The sequence below is a fragment of the Eublepharis macularius genome, chromosome 2 (genome assembly GCF_028583425.1).
Source record: "Eublepharis macularius isolate TG4126 chromosome 2, MPM_Emac_v1.0, whole genome shotgun sequence".
In the NCBI taxonomy this organism is placed as follows: domain Eukaryota; kingdom Metazoa; phylum Chordata; class Lepidosauria; order Squamata; family Eublepharidae; genus Eublepharis; species Eublepharis macularius.
In genome coordinates this window covers 225,432,629-225,453,080 of record NC_072791.1, presented here as the reverse complement: position 1 = coordinate 225,453,080, position 20,452 = coordinate 225,432,629, and the positions used below count along the sequence as shown (strand labels likewise).

Here is a 20,452-nt window from a genome sequence, read left to right as displayed (position 1 = left end):
CTTCCTCCAATGGAAAAGCTACATAAGTTGGAGAAAGTCTTCTTGGAGGATGATTAGATCCACCCCAGTATCACACAACTTCAGTTTCATGCTTTGGTTGAAAACAGCATGTCAGTGTATACAAATCCCTGTTCTGATATACCGGAGTTTTTGTTGTTAATGTTCCTAACTTACTTTTCCTCAACAGGCTCTGTATTCCTCCACTAAGGCATCTCTTAGGTGTGGGACATCATTCTGGTTACTCCATCACAACAGAGATTTTGTACCCCTTCTCTCATAAACAGAGACACCTTAGAAGTATGTGGATAGTTCATTCCCTGAGATCTGTGTTGTTGCACGTATAACCTATGAAGAATGGGTTGGTTCTAACCTGCCTTTATTGCCAAGTCGAGTTCCATTTTTCTCTGGCTGGCTCTTCCCGTTTCATAGGGCTAGAGGACTGTGGGATTGGATGAGCTGATAGGATCAAGATTCCCACCTCTCGTAGCTCCTGGTCCACTCTATTCCTGAGGGTCTCTTTGCCCTCCCAGAGCAGAATTGGGGGAGTGAAGTCTCAACTGGCTGCAACAAAAGGTGGGGAAGCCCCACTCCACAGGCTTCATTCTGCTGGCAGTATGTAGGAATTAACCATGTGCCACCCCATATGGTTTCTCTGTTGTTCCTAAGCAATGTCTCTAGTGAAACCCTTTGTACTTCACCTAGCAGATCATAAAGTTTAATCTACCAATTTAAAAAGTATTATCCGTACAATGGCTGTTTTCACACAAACTCACGGCATGATCTCCCGGCAGGATCCCCTTTAATGACCCAATGACATCAGAAAAAGCGCCATTAAACAGGGTCGTGCTGGGAAATCGCACTAAGAAGACGTTTTTATGCCGTGAGTTTCGCGCAATCTTCCAGGTGCGTGGCCTTGTGAAAACGGCCAATGTATGCAATACAATTGTTCAAGAAATTTCTTACTTTTTATTTGACTCATGCTCACCAAAACTTAACATTTACTTTTCTTTCCCAGTTATCCTAGGAGCATGCACCCATCTTGGCCAATTGTATGCGGACAGAGATGTTTGGAAACCTGAACCGTGCCTGATCTGCGTGTGTGACTCGGGAGCTGTTCTTTGTGATGACATCGTCTGTGAGGATCAGGAATTAGATTGTGTCAACCCAGAGATTCCATTTGGAGAATGTTGCGCAGTTTGTCCACCTTCAACATCAGCCCCTGTAAGAGCTCTATATTTTGACTTGAAGTTAAACCTCCAGGCTTGATTAAGCTTGATTAATTCTGTTCGGTTCGAAGTGGTATTTTTATTTTATTGAAACTTTATTTATGAAAACATTTCTAGATGGCCTTTCCTGACTTGGTAAGCCCAAGGTAGTTTACAATAAGGCAATTAAAAATATAAAGCAACATAACATTCTAACCAAAGCAGCAACCTCCAACCCCAATCTTTTGAGCTTGCAAGCACCTTGGGAGATCTGACAGAGTGGTGAGCACAACTACAAAATGGCGGCCTGAGGAAGCAAAGCCTGCCCCAAAGTATCAGGGAATGATGTCATGCACAGGGCTTTTTTTCTGTGAAAACAGGTGGTGGAACTCAGCACAGGGGGCAACTCTTGGTGGAAGGTGGTGCCCCTGGTACCACATTCACGCGCGCAAAGTGCATGCACGCTCCCAGGACCAATGACATCACTTTGGGTCAGCTGGAACAAGGGGGGAGTTTTTAAAAGTTTAAGTCGCCCTTGGTGAAAATGGTCACATGGCTGGTGGCCCCGCCCCCTGATCTCGAGACAGAGGGGAGTTTAGATTGCCCTCCGCGCTGCTCCAGCAGCACAGAGGGCAATCTCAACTCCCCCCTGTCTGGAGATCAGGGGGCGGGGCCACCAGCCATGTGACCATTTTCAAGAGCTTCCGGAACTCCGTTCCCCCGCGTTCCCCCTGAAAAAAAGCCCTGAAGATAATGCAATATCCAGCAACATGTGGAGTGTAGCCACCTCTTTTTATTAGAGCCAAAGACTACTCTCCCCCACACATTAAAACGGTAACCTTTCTGTAAAACGCACCCTCACCTTTTAATCAGTCTCTGACTTCAAGTGTGGGCAAAACCGCTTGGCTTCTTTCACAACCGTTTCACCGTTCTTCTGATCTGCCTCACATGAACTTGCGCTTAATTTGTTCTATAGATTTGCATGGAACATTAATCATAACAAAAATTATAGCTGGCGAGGCAACTGTCAGAAGGGGAGGGAGGGAGGATTCACAGGATGTTCACGTAACGGTGGCAAGCAGGGCTGGTTGTCCGGCCAAATCGAGGCACAGTGGATTTCAGCTACCTGGATGGCTTCCAGCTATAAGACCAATAGGAGATTTCTGACATCACCTCAGGACTCACATTGGCTTAGACGCAGTGTCAGCAACATGGGCCCGGGAGGTGATGACTTGCTTGCTTGAATAGGCTGTTTAGAAAGAGCAATATGATTTGTAAGGTGTACCAGAATTTATTTCATCCAAGGACCTTTATTGAAACTGAGGCCCCCCCCCTTATTTCCAGAGATTTTATTTGAATGGCACTGGGAAAGGTAAACAGTCGCCTTTCCCCCCAAATCAGGAACTGTCTAGATATCCAGACAGTGACAGAGAAGAATGAAAAACATGAGAAAAGAGCTAGAGGAAGATCAGGAAAGAGGATATGATTATGTCTCCAGCAATTCCCTTTATTCTGCACAACCATGTGCTTTTGTGGCTATACTAGGCCTTAATTCACGCAGGGTTCTGAGGAAGAAAAGGTCATGTTGAGAGTGCCCTTTATTTTCAATTGGTATTGGCAAAATGCCTTCAAGTGAAACATCAGCAGAATTTCACTGCTTCCGTTTGGGCAGTTGGGGGAACGAATGTGTTGAAAGCAGGTGTGGATTTCCTGCCGTGGCTGGTCAATTCTTCGCTATGGATTTCGGTTTTTATGCTTGCATAATTGTGTAATTGCTGACCATGGCTTCTTTCTGCATATGTTTCCTTCTAGCCTGTTACTGGACCGACAGTTTCAAGACCTGGTCCCCAAGGCCCAAGGGGAGATCCTGTAAGTTCAATATATGTGTGAAGGCACATTCTTAAATTTCATTTAAAACAAAAAACTTCCCAGAGAACTGCAATAATCATGTAATATTAAACTAAGGCAAGGATGAGGCCCTCAGGCTGCTTATTTCTGCAACGGTTCTTGCTTTGCAGTGGGGTTCGACCTCCTTGCGGCTTCAGACTCTTAGCTCTCGCTCTGAGGTGGTAAACCCATGTCTGGATATACCTTTTTAGAGTACACGTGGAATCCCACGTTTCAATGTTCCTTCAGATTCAAAATAATCCCTGCACACAGAAAACAAACTGGTTACACTGAGCTTTTTATAGGAAGGAGATGTTTTGTTCAGAAGAGAATTCAGTCATGGGCTCCATTTGTGGTGTAAAGTGGTACAATCTAGACACAGCTTTCCTACCTCAATGGGCTGAAGTCTTCAGTAAGGTTGTATTATAGAGTAAGTGTTAACTTTGTGATTTTGCTTGTGTTTGTCATAGCAAAAATCGGAAGTCACTTTAAATATATATTTTAAAGATTTTTTTGTTCTTTTTCTGTCTTACTTTTTAGCTTGTATTTTGATTTTTTCTTTTTTTCTTTTCAATTTTTTTGTTAATTTTTATCTTTTGCTCTGAAAAATTCTTAATAAAAACTTAACTTAAAAAAGACTTCAGTAGGGTTACTAGGTCCCCAAGGCATGAAAGTGGGGGGACGGAGGGTCCTGTGAGGATGGCAGGAAATCTGAGCCTGGCAGCCGGTGGGAGGGTTGGAGGCCAAGGAAATGTCGGGGGGTGGGGGGGAAGCAAGGTCAGCTGCATTGCTATGTCACTTCCAAATAAAACCTAGAAGTGATAAAGATTTTACCATAGAATTTCGGGTGATTCCTAGAGTTCCCCTATGTTACTTCCGGGTTTTACCCAGAAGCAGTATTATGACGTAGCTGACAGTTGTATTTTTTTCCTCCTCCTGCTGCTCCAAGCAAGAAAGCAAGCCTACCAGTGGGAGACTTCCCACCTTAGCAGCCCTATAATGGGGAAGAAAGTTTATCAATGGCAAAGGAACAGGCAAGTGATGCCTGCCCCAATGTCCTGCCTCCCCCTTGGCTTGGGATGTTGTGCAAATAGATCATGTGGAGGCATTGACCTTTCGCCGCTGCTGTTTAGCTCCTGTGCTCTATGTAAAAGCTATCATTTTCATTGTTAGCGATCAAATTTCCCAACAGACTGAATTTCTGCTCAGCTTGGCTTGGGGGATGTTCTCGTTTGCTAGTAAAGTTAGCATTTAGGGTTAGCGAAGGCTGGAACAGCTTCAGGCACCATGGCCAGCCAGAAGAAATAGCTAAGCGAGTGACTTGCTTATGTGCTTGTCCAGTTTCTTATATCATGTCTATAGGGGTCAATTTTCAATCCCCCCATTGATATATGAATTGTCCCTGCATATGAAGGTGCATGGGAGTCCCCTGTAGACATTATACCTCACAAAAAACACAACAATGTTCACTTTCCTACCATTTCCCTACATTATTCTTAAGAACACACCTTGGAAATGGCTGCATGAGTAACAATACCTTGCTTGGAAACATGTGGCCAATCTCATTCCTTATACCACTAGCGGATGGGCATGAAAAGATGTTAGGAGCGGGAGAATCTCAGCACCCTCTGATTAAACGTTTCTTGGAACACGTGTCCACTATCCAAAAGTGGATGTTTAGACGAGTAGCCAAAATGACAGTGCCTGGATGTGGGCGTGTGAAACGTGCCCTAATGTAGATAAACATATGTTTACGTTTTTATAACAATCCAGTAAGAATGGGACTAGGCAGTACCTAATTATTATTTTTTATAATCCTATATTTTTATAACCCTTTTGGGGGGAAATCTATAGGGTCCTCCTGGTACTCCTGGAAGGAATGGTTCACCTGGTCAAGCCGGACCCCCAGGACCCCCCGGTAACCCTGGAAACCCCGGAATCTGTCAGAATTGCCCCAGCATCGGTAATGGAATAGTAAGTAATTCTTTTTCTTCTTTGCTCTGGATTCATTTCTTGTGAGTTTGCGTTTAGCGCCTGCATGCCTTATCATTAAAAGACATATTTTGCCCTGTTTCCCACATACTAAAGTTTTGTTGTGAAAATCCAATGTATAGGTTGAAGACTGGTATTCATGTGACCAGTAGGTCATACCATGGAAGAGTAGAATCAGAAGACACTACTAAGGATATCTTTTTTTTTAACCAATGCTCCTAAATTCACTCCATCATACTCAGCAATGAAAATGGACTCCAAAATGTTTATACTCCTAAATGTTCTCCTTCGGGAATCCTCCTTTTCCATCTTTCAGCCATCCACCATCCCATTCGAACACCCTCCTGTCCTTCTCAGTCCGAGAGTATCCATTGCATCCTTCCTACAAACGATCCTTCGTGCTGATCCTGCAAAAGGCACATTATTTACCTTTATAATGCATTTCCTCACTGTTTGTGTGCAATGATGATTAATAACCCATTCCTGTGCATATCAAGATCATTGTATTGAAGCATGATGAAAAAACATTGATTACTTTCTTATATGGTTATGTGAAGCCACAGGAGGAAGCAGTCCCAAGAAGATTCAAAGATTTTCCACCTGAGCTGCTCCCGCACAAGGATGCTTTCATGATACTCCGCTGGTCCTTTTTCAGACTCAGGGTGGAAATACACATTACAAAGTACCTAGGGATGCTCAAGTGAACCTCATTTCACGCGTCCCCCCTTCAACTTTTCCTGCACTTGCTCGCACAATCACACTTCAATATCAGTTGCTCCTTGACTGCTAAAAGTATCCCAGGATGTTTACAACTGCCCAATTCCCAGTTTCCTCCACCTCCCACATCCATTCATCGAAATGCAGATCTTGACACTTTTTCCCCACCTTAAAGAAATGCAAATTGGCAAGTCAGCAGTTGTGGGGGGGGAGGGCTACAGGACTTGCTCTTCAGCGTCCGTCCCTGAGAGTTCTCCCTGCAAAAACAGAGCTGAATTGGAGCTCTGCCCTCCCTACTCAGTGGTGGCGTTTGTACTCACTTGCAAATACAGTCACACAAAGGAAGCTTCCATGAAAGTGGCATGTACATGAGCCGAGCAAAATAAAGCCCTCACATTGAGGATCGCACATAAAATCCTGCACTTGAGCATCCCCAGCTAATTTGCAACATGTATTTCCACTCCCAGTTACAAGTCAAAGTGCAGCTTGGGTTCTGCCCAGAATTTAGGCCTGTATTCCCCATGAAAACCCAGCAATGCCCAACCTCCTAACTGATTCATTAATGCCATTGTAGGAGGATAAAACTGTCAACGATGTCTTCTGCAGCCTAGGTTAAAACTGAGTGAAAAAATTACGGCACTTCTAGAAAAACTGGCCAACAAGGGCCATTTCCAGATGGCTTACCTTTACCCGGGACGTCGCGCCTCGTTGTGGGGAAAATGCGAAATATCGCGTTTCCTCGCGTGAGTTTTGCGTGACGTTGCGCGACGTTGTGCAAAACTCGCGCGAGGAAACGCGATATTTTGCATTTTCCCCACAACGAGGCGCGACGTCCCAGGTGAAGGTAAGCCATCTGGAAACGGCCAAGGTGGCTCTGTGAAAGGGTTTGAGAAGCTCTCCCAGCTAAAGAATTCATTAGAATGAAATGAAAGGTGAAGAGAAAATAAACAGTGGAATGTTTGGCATTTGAGTCTGGTGAGTTTACTCCCTAAATTCTCACATGCAAAGTCACAAAAAAAGATAAGGAAAAGGTATACTTCCCCGTAACTCAGAATTGCTTCTAAACAAGGAGGAAATCAACATTTCCACATTCAGACTTCTATGCATCACTTTCTGTATAAAATAATATCGTCTCGCCTGAAAGATCCAGTGTTCTGCCCGCATGATGAAGCTGTCAAAGAATCTGAAGGATGGTTGTCTCACCCCCTTTGTTTAATCAGTGATCTGTTCTAAGAACATGAACTCAAATTACACAAAGGACTTTCCCTCCCATTCACTATAATAAAGCCAGCCAGTATGCAAATGTTTTCTTTTGCCTGTTGTTTGACACGCATATGTACCATTGGTACATAGGAGAACACCAGATTTACAGACTAAGATCATATCTTTATAAGCAGTTCTTTCGTGGGTGGACAGATATTGGTTAGAAGGGAATCTTGATATCTATGTATTATCTTCTGCACATTTCTATGAGTATTGCATTAATCTCTGAAGTCATTTGCATTGCAAAAACCATTTCTCCTTTTACCAAAACTGAGAGAAATGTATCCCAAAGTTATGTGAACTTTTAAAGTCTTTGGGTGAAATTATATGTAGCATTTTACTGTTAGCACTCTATAAATTAATTAGATTTACATTCTGCCCTCCCCACACCAGCAGGCTCAGGGCAGATTACAATTTACACACAAATTTAAAATTACATCTGCCAATTCATACAACTTAAACTTATACATTATAAAATATGTGTTGACATTAGCGTCTGCTTTCACAAAGTCAGGGAGTAATGTTACATATTACTCTCCATGATCATTTCCACCAGTGGTAAATTCACAATACACTCCTAAACAGAAGTCACTAAAGTCAATGAGCTTAGAAGGGTGTAACTGCTTGCACTGCATACCTTCTATAGCAGTACTGGATTTATATACTGTATATCCCACTAACTATGGATGGTGAATAGAAAAAGAATTTCTGATATCTAAAAGGAGAAGGGCTGGAATCATATCATAATGCTGAGCTAGCTGAAACTCCTGGCTTTAGGACCTACGTGAAAAAAAAGGATACCATCTGGGGACATCTGGGAAGTTCAGTCATTCCATCTCTACCCTTTCATTTCAGCTCACTGATTCTACACGACGGCTGATTCTGCACACGTTGGATAATGCACTTTCAATGTACTTTAGCTATCGTTTGGAAGTGGACTTTTTGTTTCGCACTCGAAAAATTCAGTTCCAAATGATCTCGAAAGAGGATTGGAAGTGCATTATCCAACGTGTGCGGAATCAGCCGATGTCTACTCATAATTTGAATATGGAAAGTTACCTTGGACCAGTGGTTGAACATTATTTTTGTCTATGGAAGGTCCCAAATTATTATTCCATTTAATGAAAGTCATATAACATGTTTGGAGGAACACCTTCCTCTACCTAAGATCCTAAAGTGCCACTACTGGTCACAGCTGGGCTTGCCACTTGCTTACCCATGGTTACCCCTCCCCCCTCTCTTGGCTGCGATTTCTCAACTTTTAAGAAATTGTGGAGTGGAAGGGAGAAAATGGCCAGAAAATGGTTTCTGAAATGACACTGTAGGAATTCTTCCGTTAGGAGAAATTCCTACAGCGTCAACAGGAAACGACATCACATCCTCCACAAACTCCATCCTCCTCAGGCACCGCCCCCCAAATCTCCTGACGTTTGCTGAGGTAATGTTTGTACTCCTAGTCAAAGCAGAGAGTGCTGACCTAGATCTATCAGTGGTCTGAATGTGGTCTAAGTTAGGTTCATATGTACGATCAAACTGGGCCTCTAACGTTGCAACAGTTAAATGTTTAAAATCAACCACAATAACTGCTGTGGAAATACAATAGTTTTTTTGACGCTTTAATTTTGAGAGTATCCCAAAGCAGATCTTGATCTCCCATCACCATACATTGATATCTTTGGCCAAAGTTCATGAAAACCTTCCCCTTCCAGTAGCAGTATATAAACACTACCCTTTTGGTCAGTGTGATCCTAACCACCAACGTCTCCCACCAACGCTTGGGTTTATTTCCTCTATCCTCCAAGGCAACATACAGTCCTCGGGGAATCTAAGTTCTTAGAATGTTCTTTTGCTAGTCCTGTCTTCCTCTCCCAAACTGCCTTGCTCCCAATTTGAGTTACAATATTAGCTGCTTCCTTTAAAATGAAATGACAGCGAGGAAACTGGAAGAACGGATAGGAAATGAACAGGTGGGTTTTACTCTTCAGTTTCCTAGGAGTTAAATTGTAAAAGCGTAGGGCCTGTATTGTTCCTGAGCTAATCCTGTCAGAACAATCTGAACATCAATAGCATATTGACAGTGAAGTTAACCATGAAGAAAATTACTCATTCAGCACAAAGATATGTCATGTAGGCTTCAGCACCATTCAAACATACAGATTTTGGTGTGTCTGTATTATTTCTTGCATTCCCAGTGTGCATGTTGCTTGCCTGTATATTTATAACGTCTACTTTATTTTCCCCCATCATTTTTCTGTTACAGAACTATTCTCCTCAGTATGATGCCTATGACACCAAGTCTGGTGGACAAGCATATCCGTTCCCAAGTGTAAGATCTTGGCACACACTTTCCCTTTTCCCTTCTTATTTATTGCCTTTTGAAATTATTGATTTTGTTTTGTCTTGTACAGAGTCTCTGTTGGGACAAATACTGTTCAATTACTTCCTAGGAACAGAACAGGTTTTTAAGCAACGTTTGTCAAGGAAACATTAGTTGGGCTCCCTGATTTAGGGATTCTGTGAAACGTTTTGGTCTTTTTCTTGATATATCTCTCCATCCTTCCTTCCTTCCTTCCTTCCATTTCCCTTGCCCTTCTTCAATTTTTTTCTGCTCTGCTTCATGTTGACACACTCTGCTTCCTCATGCTTTCCTTCATTTTACTCCCATTTTCCCCACTCTCTTTTTTTTGTCATCACTTCATTCATTTCTCTCAACCAGCCATACATATGATGAGTCTTTGTCAACGTCCTTTTCTCCCCTCCTTTGCAGCAACTTATCTGCAGCTGCCCAGATGGGACCATTGAGGTTGCTGGTATTACTCACTGGATATGGTACAAGCATTTTGGATTCTTGTGTTACTCTGAAATTTCCTCAATAAGCAATCTTGTCACAGTAAAGGAATTGGTGTAATCCCACTTTTGGATGCCATATAGAATGAGAACCTTCCAGTTTATTAGCAGATCAAGGTAGTATTCTGCCTGTTCTGGGACAAGGTGACCAGATCTTGACTGTTCACCAACTCATTGAAAGGACTGTCTGCAAAGACATAACGTTGTATCTACGTATAATGTTCTAAGAATAATTATCTGCATTATCACCATTTGCTACTTCTTTCCTGCCTTTCCCATTTATTAATATGTTCATTAATCATCATATTCATCCATTTTCTGCTCCTTACAGGTTTCCCTATTTCAGTTCATTTGTGTATTAATCCGTTCATCAATCCTTCATCATCAGTTCATCATTCATTCTTCAATTCATTCATCCATTTCTAGTTCCTTACCATTTTCCTCCCTTCACAGTTTGTCCTTTGCATTTTTCTGCTTGGCTTCCTCAACTGAGATACGCAGAACCAGGGAAAGTGAAGAAATGGCTTTCCACTTGATGTGCTTTCTTGCTTCATTAATTGTGGGACTTGGGAGGGTGTCTTGTCATTCGGTTGTTTGGTGTGTATTATATCGCACTTCCTTAGGCAACAATCATTAGATGCCACTGTATTGTAAAACTAGGTTCAGCTTCTAAAACTCTGCTTTTGGAATTCACTTTTTTATGGATCTAGGAACATCAATGTGCCCCCTGAACTCCTGTGAGAGTGTGAGTCTATGTGTGTATGTAAAGGGCCATCAAGATGCAACCAATTTATGGAGACCCCTGCTGGGGTTTTCAAGGCAAGAGACAAACAGGGGTGGTTTGTTGGTTGTTGTAGATTTTCTGGGCTGGTTTGTCATTGGCTGCCTCTGGAACCCTGGTCCTCATTGCTGGTCTCCCATCCAAGAACTAACCAAGGCCAGTTCTGCTTAGCTAACCTGGGGCCCATCTCCTTCAAAATCCATTTCGTTGAAGGAAGCCAGTATGTCATTGGCATGCACTGACTGCTTCGGCTGCCGGGATGAATGAGAGCCAAGCTACAAGTGACGCCTGACACAGGTTGGACACTTGTCAGCTTCCCTCAAGTTTGGATGGGAAATGTAGGCGTCCTGGTCTTGCAGCTGTAATGGAGAGCCAAGCTGTAAGACCAGGACGCCTACATTTCCCATCCAAACTTGAGGGAAGCTGACAAGTATCCAACCTGTGTCAGGCGTCACTTGTAGCTTGGCTCTCAGGTGGCGTCTGAAGGTGTATCGCTGTGCATGGAGAGCTCACAACTAAGAGGCTGTGTCTGGGCTCCCATGAAATCACAACACAGATGGCTCTCCCTGCATAGATGAATTTAGAATTCTGAAATGTACTCTAAATCTTTGCCTTTCATTTGGTTATGAACCTTTTGTACTGTGCTTTCTGCAAAATAAGGATAATGGTTAACCCCAATAATTTGAAATGCTCCCCAAATGAAATTAACTTGATCTCAGACAGCAACTTTTCCTCCATCTTGGTGGTCAGGCATTCCTTTATCGGCACAGTGCGATCCCAGAAAAAGAGCCTAAAGCCTGAAACAAAACAGCCTGCAGCTGTTTTGCAAATGGAGACAGAGACATCTGGATTCCTGGGGGAAAGCTGCCAGCTTTCCATGAGTGGGCTGCCCCTGTGCTTATTCAAAAAAGAACTTCCATTTTTTCCAAAGCCTGGATTAGAAGTACAGCAAACACCCGGGCCAGCTCTTCAGCATGGACTTTCAGAAACTCCGTGGTGCATTATGTTGTGCACATCACCTCCATACAGAACCTGCTCAGTTACCCTAAAGGGCAGATTAACATCTTCTCTTTTGTGTATGCACGTTATCATCATGGGATATGTCAGAGAAAGTGGGTGGGGCATTTTTGCCAGGGTTCCTGTACAGAGGCAGGCAGTGGCAAACCACCTCTGAATGTCTCTTGCCTTGAAGACCACACAGGAGCAACATATGTTGGCTGTGACTCGATGGCACAAAAAAAACCAACTATATCAGCAGAGAAGTATACATATGAACATCCATATGCATGCTAATCAATCAGTCCTCAATTGCAACTGAACTAGAAGAATTTTCAAAAATTATTTGCAGAATTGGAACATGCATAGGGTTTCCCTCCCTCATTTCCTTTATGTGAGCCAAATTACCTGTAGCAGGATCAAATCTCCCAAAATGTAATTTATCATTTCAAAAACCTATGGAGCGGTGAGATCCAAGCATGTTTCAGGGTGATGACACTGGGAAAGGATTTTTAAAAAATGTTTACCCTTGCATCGTTTCTCTGAGAGCCAAGCTACAAGTGATGCCTGACACAGGTTGGACACTTGTCAGCTTCCCTCAAGTTTTGATGGGAAATGTAGGCATCCTGGTCTTGCAGCTGTAATGGAGAGCCAAGCTGTAAAACCAGCACGTCTACATTTCCCACCAAAACTTGAGGGAAGCTGACCAGTGTCCAACCTGTGTAAGGCGTCACTTGTAGCTTGGCTCTCAGGTGGCGTCTGAAGGTGTATCGCTGTGCATGGAGAGCTCACAACTAAGAGGCTGTGTCTGGGCTCCCATGAAATCACAACACAGATGGCTCTCCCTGCATAGATGAATTTAGAATTCTGAAATGTACTCTAAATCTTTGCCTTTCGTTTGGTTATGAACCTTTTGTACTTTGCTTTCTGCAAAATAAGGATAATGGTTAACCCCAATAATTTGAAGTGCTCCCCAAATGAAATTAACTTGATCTCAGACAGCAACTTTTCCTCCATCTTGGTGGTCAGGCATTCCTTTATCGGCACAGTGCGATCCCAGAAAAAGAGCCTAAAACCTGAAACAAAACCGCCTGCAGCTGTTTTGCAAATGGAGACAGAGACATCTGGATTCCTGGGGGAAAGCTGCCAGCTTTCCATGAGTGGGCTGCCCCTGTGCTTATTCAAAAAAGAACTTCCATTTTTTCCAAAGCCTGGATTAGAAGTACAGCAAACACCCGGGCCAGCTCTTCAGCATGGACTTTCAGAAACTCCGTGGTGCATTATGTTGTGCACATCACCTCCATACAGAACCTGCTCAGTTACCCTAAAGGGCAGATTAACATCTTCTCTTTTGTGTATGCACGTTATCATCATGGGATATGTCAGAGAAAGTGGGTGGGGCATTTTTGCCAGGGTTCCTGTACAGAGGCAGGCAGTGGCAAACCACCTCTGAATGTCTCTTGCCTTGAAGACCACACAGGAGCAACATATGTTGGCTGTGACTCGATGGCACAAAAAAAAAATAAACTATATCAGCAGAGAAGTATACATATGAACATCCATATGCATGCTAATCAATCAGTCCTCAATTGCAACTGAACTAGAAGAATTTTCAAAAATTATTTGCAGAATTGGAACATGCATAGGGTTTCCCTCCCTCATTTCCTTTATGTGAGCCAAATTACCTGTAGCAGGATCAAATCTCCCAAAATGTAATTTATCATTTCAAAAACCTATGGAGCGGTGAGATCCAAGCATGTTTCAGGGTGATGACACTGGGAAAGGATTTTTAAAAAATGTTTACCCTTGCATCGTTTCTCTGAGAGCCAAGCTACAAGTGATGCCTGACACAGGTTGGACACTTGTCAGCTTCCCTCAAGTTTTGATGGGAAATGTAGGCATCCTGGTCTTGCAGCTGTAATGGAGAGCCAAGCTGTAAAACCAGGACGCCTACATTTCCCATCAAAACTTGAGGGAAGCTGACAAGTGTCCAACCTGTGTAAGGCGTCACTTGTAGCTTGGCTCTAATTGAAAATGGTGTGGGGGGGGTGATCAAGAAAAGAGTTATCCTCAATACTACAACCCGGTTTTATTCTTCCGCCCCTCTGCAGCTGATTTTTCAGTTAATCTACATATTGGGAGATCTCATCACAATAGACTCACCCACTACCATATGGGATCTGGAAATCTCCTGGAATTATTTACAACTGATCTCCGAATTACAATGATCAGTTCCCCTAGAGAAAATGTTTGGTTTGGAGAGTGGACTCTGGCATTATGCAGGTGCTTCTTCAGACTCCACCTCAAATCTCCAGGAACTTCTCAATTTGGCGACCTTACAGAAAAAAAAAGGAAGGAAGGAAGGAAGGAAGGAAGGAAGGAAGGAAGGAAGGAAAAACCCAACCCAACAAAAGAAGGATAACAGAAAGGTTGAGATCGAAAAACAAAATTGAGTATTGCTCCAGACATAGTACAAATCAATCAGAAACCGGTATAAAAGTTTAATGAATACATTCCAATCCGCAAGAAAACGCTGAGACCCATGTAGGCAACCCGTAGAGATGGTAATATTTTCATTTGCCCATGAATCTCCTTAGGCCTGGGCCGATTCCAGACGGCCCTCCCCATGCCGAAACGTCGCGCGTCATCGTGCAGAAAACGTGAAATATGGCGTTTTCTCGCGCAAGTTTTGCGCGACGTCGCGTGGCGTTTCGGCATGGGGAGGGCCGTCTGGAATCGGCCCTGGTCAAGAACATTCAGACCAAACATGAGTTGCGTAGCCACAGCAGAAAATGAACCTATGTCGGGTTAGAGGATTGATTGTATATAACATCTTCATGTTCACTTTGTGCATGGTCAGGCTTTTTGTATTTAAGAGTTACATTTATGGGGTGCATTACATGAGTTTATACCACTGGGAAAGGCCTCTGGTGGAAGCGCATTTGATTTTATAAATATGGTGAAAATTGTGCAATAATACCTGTATATTTGGAAACTGTTCACTTTAATATACAATGGTATGGTACTAATATGTTGAACCACACTGTTAATGTTTTTGACTGAATTTCTCTATTATGTATTATTCAGTTAAACTTATAGATTTGTACTATGTTTGGAGCAATACACAGTTTTGTTTTTTGGTCTCAACCTTTTTGGTTACCCTTCTTTTGTTGAGTAATGACAAAACTCCTACCATAATTTGTTATAAGTGTGTTACAAATTATTCTAGGAGTTTTATCTGTTACGATTTGGGTAACAGACTCCCAACATGATTTGCTAGTTTAGCCCCACGTTACTAATGCGACATTTGCATTGAGAAAACACTGCCTTTCCTAAAAGCAAACTGAATAGGATGATGTATATGATTTCATCAGGATTGTTTCTCTGATGTGTTTTACAGATATGGTATATGTGCTTCTTCATTTGACACAACCGTGTGATGCAACTATGTATACTTTCCTGTCTAGACTCGCTCTGTTGCTTTGTTTTCTGAATGTGCGCGTGCACATATAACCACGACAAAAAAACCCCCCAAAGTATAAAATTAATGGCAGACTCTGTGACAAACTGCTCAGCCAGTGCTCTGTAGAAAATTCAGAAATCAAATCTAAAAGCCAAACAGTAGAGAGTTCCCCCTTACAAACCTACATTGGCCATTTGGAACTTCAAATCCAAGAAGAAATCAGAGTAAGAGGATTTCAAAAGCCTCCCAGCTGACAATCCTACGTTATCTCAGCTACCCTTTCCAGCTCACCTGCAAGCTGTTTCAGGAGCTGTGAAGGCAATGGGAATAAAGCAACCTGGGCCGTTTCCAGATGGCTTACCTGGCTCCGGAACGTTGCGCCATCTTGCGGGGAAAACGCGAAATATCGCGTTTTCTCGCGCGAGTTTTGCGCGACGTCGCATGACGTTGCGCAAAACTCGCACGAGAAAACGCGATATTTTGTGTTTTCCCCGCAAGATGGCGCAACGTTCCGGAGCCAGGTAAGCCGTCTGGAAACGGCCCTGGCTTCGTGATTTGTGGAACAGACTGTCGCTAGTTTTAAAACGTATTGCTCTGTTTTTTCTAATGGACCAATCTGACAAATAATAGCTGCACTAGATGAATTTATATCATTTAGGAAAAGAAGCTTTAATGTGGAACAGCTGGACGCTATGCTAACTGTTGCAAATCATTACCTACATCATCCACGTCATGGAAGACAGAACTTAAGCTGCTTTGCCCCTCATATGTATATTTCTTGTGCTTGGGAATATTTAATCTGTGCTGAAATGCTTGCAATATGTTTGTTGTAGTGCTGTGTGTGCTTTGGTTGGTGGTTTCCTGCCTTGTGAAATGTATTTCATCTAGGCAGGGCTTTTTTTCTGGGAAAAGAGGTGGTGGAACTCAGTGGGTTGCCCTCGGAGAAAATGGTCACATGGCCAGTGGCCCCGTCCCCTGATCTCCAGACAGAGGGGAGTTTAGATTGCCCTCCGCGCAGCCCAGCAGCGCGGAGGGCAATCTAAACTCCCCTCTGTCTGGAGATCAGGGGGCGGGGCCACCGGCCATGTGACCATTTTCAAGAGGTGCCGGAACTCCGTTCCCCCACGTTCCAGCTGAAAAAAAGCCCTGCATCTAGGTTGAAAGTCACAGAGCATGTCCCCTTCATTCAAAGAACAGATTATTGGTCTGTTAACTGATAGATACCAGTTTTGTTTTCTTCACATCAGCAATTAGAAATCTGACACTACAATACTAAACAGAGTTTCTGCATTCTAAGGCTGTTGACAACCTGACAAATACAAGATTATAGCTGACAAATACAAGATTATAGCTGGATAAGAATTTGAGAGATGGATGTTGACTCACCTGCACTATGCCGTAGTAGGGTGTTGTAAATCAATTTAGTTCTGTTGTCACTCTAATATCTTGAAAATGTCCTTGCAGACTGGAGCCGGAGCCCCTGGCCCTCCTGGCCCTCCTGGTCCCGTGGGTCAACCCGGATCACCTGTACGTATACATAATTTTTATAACATGTTTTGGCGATACTTGCTGAGATCACAGGGCATGAATGAAACCTTGACATGGTAGCCAAACTAGATGTCGCCGAGGAAATGAATGTACCTGTCCGCTGACTTTTTTAAGAATAAAAAGCAGATGAGGGACTGAGGTTGGAAGTGAGAAAATCGCAAGTAGTGTCTTTTCTTTCACCAGTGGGAAAATATCTTTGTTGGCTATTTTAAAAAGAAAAAAATTGCTGGAGAGGAAAGATTTAAGCTGCTCATTTCATTCCGCCATTCCCAACTGCAGCCTCTGGTGACTGCTTTTCATTTTTTAAATGTTAGAATGCTATTATCTGCATCTCTCATGTAACGTGAAATTTGTCTCTAATTCTGTAATTGTTTACAGTGTGATTGTCATCCCAAATCAGTATACTTATAAAGTTTTTCTCTGATCCATTGGTGTTCTCTGGGAACAAGGCACCATGCAGAGTAGCAGAGACATGTGATTGTAATATGAATTCATACTCCAATGGAGAGAAGAAAGGAAGAGATATTGGCTCCTCTTTGTCTGGGTGCTTAAGTTGCACTTTGGCAGGCATACTGATGTTCTGATAAACCCAGTTCCCTACCCATGGGGGTCATTGGCTTGAATGTTCACAACATGAGTGAAGAGGAACATCTTATATGTTCCCTATTGCACTTACAGTAGGAGCTGGTATAATAACTAATGATAACTGCACTTATATATTGTTCATCTCGACAGATTAGTGCCCCACTCATGGAGGTAAACAAAGCCAATGTTGTTATCCCCACAATACAGCTGCAGAGAGAGGAGAGATTTACCCGAGGTCACCAACTGAGCTCGTGGCAGGAGTGGGATTTGAACCAGCAGGGTGCTGATTCGCATCCTAACCACTTCACCACTATGCTACAGTATGAGTACAGCTAATGTTCATACTGTTCTACAGTATGTAGAACAGCTAATCTGTATAGGCAAGGCCACCTGCCTCTAGACTGATGGCAGGACTGAGGTGCTAATATTTTTGCCTGCAAACCTTATAAAATATCCATATATATACTCAGGGCATACCTAATATAGAAGAAAGGAAGTAGACACAAATAGAAGGGCTGTCTTCCCTCACTACTTCAGATCCAGTCACTGATCACATGGGACGTAATTGGCATGGCGCCTCACTTAATTCTTCCAATTTTTTTTTGTGGGAAGAAAACAACAGGCTGCAGTCCAACACACGTGATAAACTTAAGTATGTGAAGTAAAGCAAGCATAGCGTAGTGGTTAGAGTGTCAGGCTAGGATCTGGGAGACCCAGGTTCAAATCCCCACTCTTCCATGGAAGCTTGCTGGGTGACCTTGGGCCCCCAGGTTGTAGTGAGGATAAAGTGGAAGAGAGAGTGTTGTACTCTAGTATGAGTTTCCATTGAGGACAAAAGTGGTGTAAAAGGTAAACAAAGGTAAAGGTGCAAGCACCGAGTCATTACTGACCCACGGGGGGACGCCGCATCATGATGTTTTCTTGGCAAACTTCTGTTACGGGGTGGTTTGCCATTGCCTTCCCCAGTCATCTACACTTTACCCCCAGGAAACAGGGTACTCATTTTACCGACCTCGGAAGGATGGAAGGCTGAGTCAACCTTGTGCCGGCTACTTGAACCTGGCTTCCCCCAGGATCGAACACAGGTCATGAGCAGAGCTTGGGCTGCAGTATTGTAGCTTACCACTCTGTGCCATGGGGCTCTTCGGGGGTATAAATAAGTAAGTATATCAATAAATGCATTGCAAATCCAGACTGTTCAACACAGGTGAGGTGAGTGGTGATCAGAAACAGGTCTTTTTTTCTGGGAAAAGAGTTGGGGGAACTCAGTGGGTTGCCCTCAGAGAAAATGGTCACATGGCCAGTGGCCCCGCCCCCTGATCTCCAGACAGAGGGGAGTTTAGATTGCCCTCCACGCCGCTCGGCGGTGCATAAAGCAATCTAAACTCCCCTCTGCCTGGAGATCAGGGGGCGGGGCCACCGGCCATGTGACCATTTTCAAGAGGTTCCGGAACTCCGTTCCCCCTGAAAAAAAGCCCTGGATCAGAAATTTAAATTCCCTGAAAGCCCCTGAATGAAGGATCCACAAAAACGTTGGCAATAACTTCCAGTTAACTCTCACCATATCATTCATATCTTGTTTATAAACTTCTGAAATGTTACATATTATGGCACAGGAACATTCTTTTCCAAGGAGGACTTCCCATAACAGCACAGGCTGCATTCATGCCTTTTGATTCTCTCATCTAAAACTGATTATTCACCATCAGAGAATTTGTTCTGATCCATGATTATTTAATGATTTAATAAAACAATATAGGTTTTCTAAAACTTGTTATTTATGTTGCCTTCTAGGGATCTCATGGATATCAAGGGCCTCCAGGGGAACCTGGGCAAGCTGGCAGTCCAGTAAGTTCCAGCGTCCGTCCCTATCTAATGGGGTTTATCTTTCGGCAAGTTTTCACCTCGTCAGAAATTGCAAGCTAAATCCTTCTAGAATTAACGGGTAGCCTGAGTTCACTGGGATGTAGTTGGAATCCAGTTGTGCTTTCAGTGAGTCACAGGGGTGCAGACTGAGGTGAAGTTTGAAGAGCAACTGCTCACAATAATTTTTGTGCAGAGAGGAAAACAGTTCTATGAGGAAAGGAAATTTTCTGTTTGGGAAGGAAGAGAAACGAAGTTGGGGAAAGGAAAACACTTGGAAGCAGAGGAAATGGTATAAGAAATAAAAATGTTATGAACTTTTGTACTTCGGTGTAGAAATTGGCTGCTGCCATATAGGATTTCTGGAGCATGATGGGAAATGTAAGTTTATCCTAGGCATGCTCCATAGGCCCAAGTGCATGGGTGATAGGGTTGCTGGGCAACCTGTGGGAGGATAGGGAATGAGGACATGGGGGGCTGCAACCTCCTGTCTGCCACTACTTCACTTCCAGGTTTTACCTGGAAGCGACATAGGATAGTTTTAGAAATCACTGGAAACTCTATGGTAAAACCAGTTTTCCCTGGAAGTAAGGTAATGGTGCACAAGACACCAACCTTTTCTCCCCCTCCTGTCGTCGCTTGGTGTGGTGGCAGGCAAGGCTGACTGCTGGCTAGAGGTTTCCCACCATAGCCGAAGGCCTGGCAGCCATAATGGGTGACGACGAGAATGACAAGAATTACATCCTCCTTCTGCCCAGAAACTTTGAATGGATAGAAATATTATTTCTTGTATATGGAAGGTAGAGAATTTTAGCACCCTCTAGAAACAGACCTTTGAGGCCATTCCTAGCAGCAGAATCAGAGTAGGTTTCCAGGGTGATAGGCCAGCTCTCAGGCCCAGGTCCTCTGTGATGGAGGAATGCCTGGGACGGCTGCAGAACGTGGCTTGTTTGATATTACTGATTTCCTGCCCAAAGCGGGCAACCTTCTGCCTTCGTGCTCCATCCCTCATGCTCATTCAACGGAGCAGTGGAAGAGAAAATGGCAGATTCTGTGATGTCACTGCCAGGTGAGCACCTGGAAGTATCAACACAGGCAGCATCAGTGACACTCTAGAAATTGCCTCTAATATCTATTGTCTTTACTATAGAGAAGGGGGGTTGGTTCCTAGAGAGAGCCATGGCATCAACAGTGCTCCCCCTCCCCAGAGCCCACACCCAAACAATCCTGGGGGTAGCCAGCATATAGATGGCGTCCCTAGGCTTTCCTGTGTGCTCTAGCTCTGCTTCTGTTTGACTCCAGTTA

General features: G+C 43.5%; 1 protein-coding gene across 1 annotated transcript in view; it reads left to right on the top strand.

The window, feature by feature from the left end:
- COL3A1 (collagen type III alpha 1 chain) overlaps positions 1 to 20,452 on the top strand; it is a 103,981-nt gene that overhangs the window by 36,979 nt on the left and 46,550 nt on the right. Inside the window, exons 2-7 of the mRNA XM_054970369.1 lie at positions 1,016 to 1,221; positions 3,018 to 3,074; positions 4,947 to 5,066; positions 9,325 to 9,390; positions 16,616 to 16,678; positions 19,079 to 19,132. Coding sequence (XP_054826344.1) covers positions 1,016 to 1,221; positions 3,018 to 3,074; positions 4,947 to 5,066; positions 9,325 to 9,390; positions 16,616 to 16,678; positions 19,079 to 19,132 — 566 coding nt within the window. The remainder of the gene's footprint in view (positions 1 to 1,015; positions 1,222 to 3,017; positions 3,075 to 4,946; positions 5,067 to 9,324; positions 9,391 to 16,615; positions 16,679 to 19,078; positions 19,133 to 20,452) is intronic.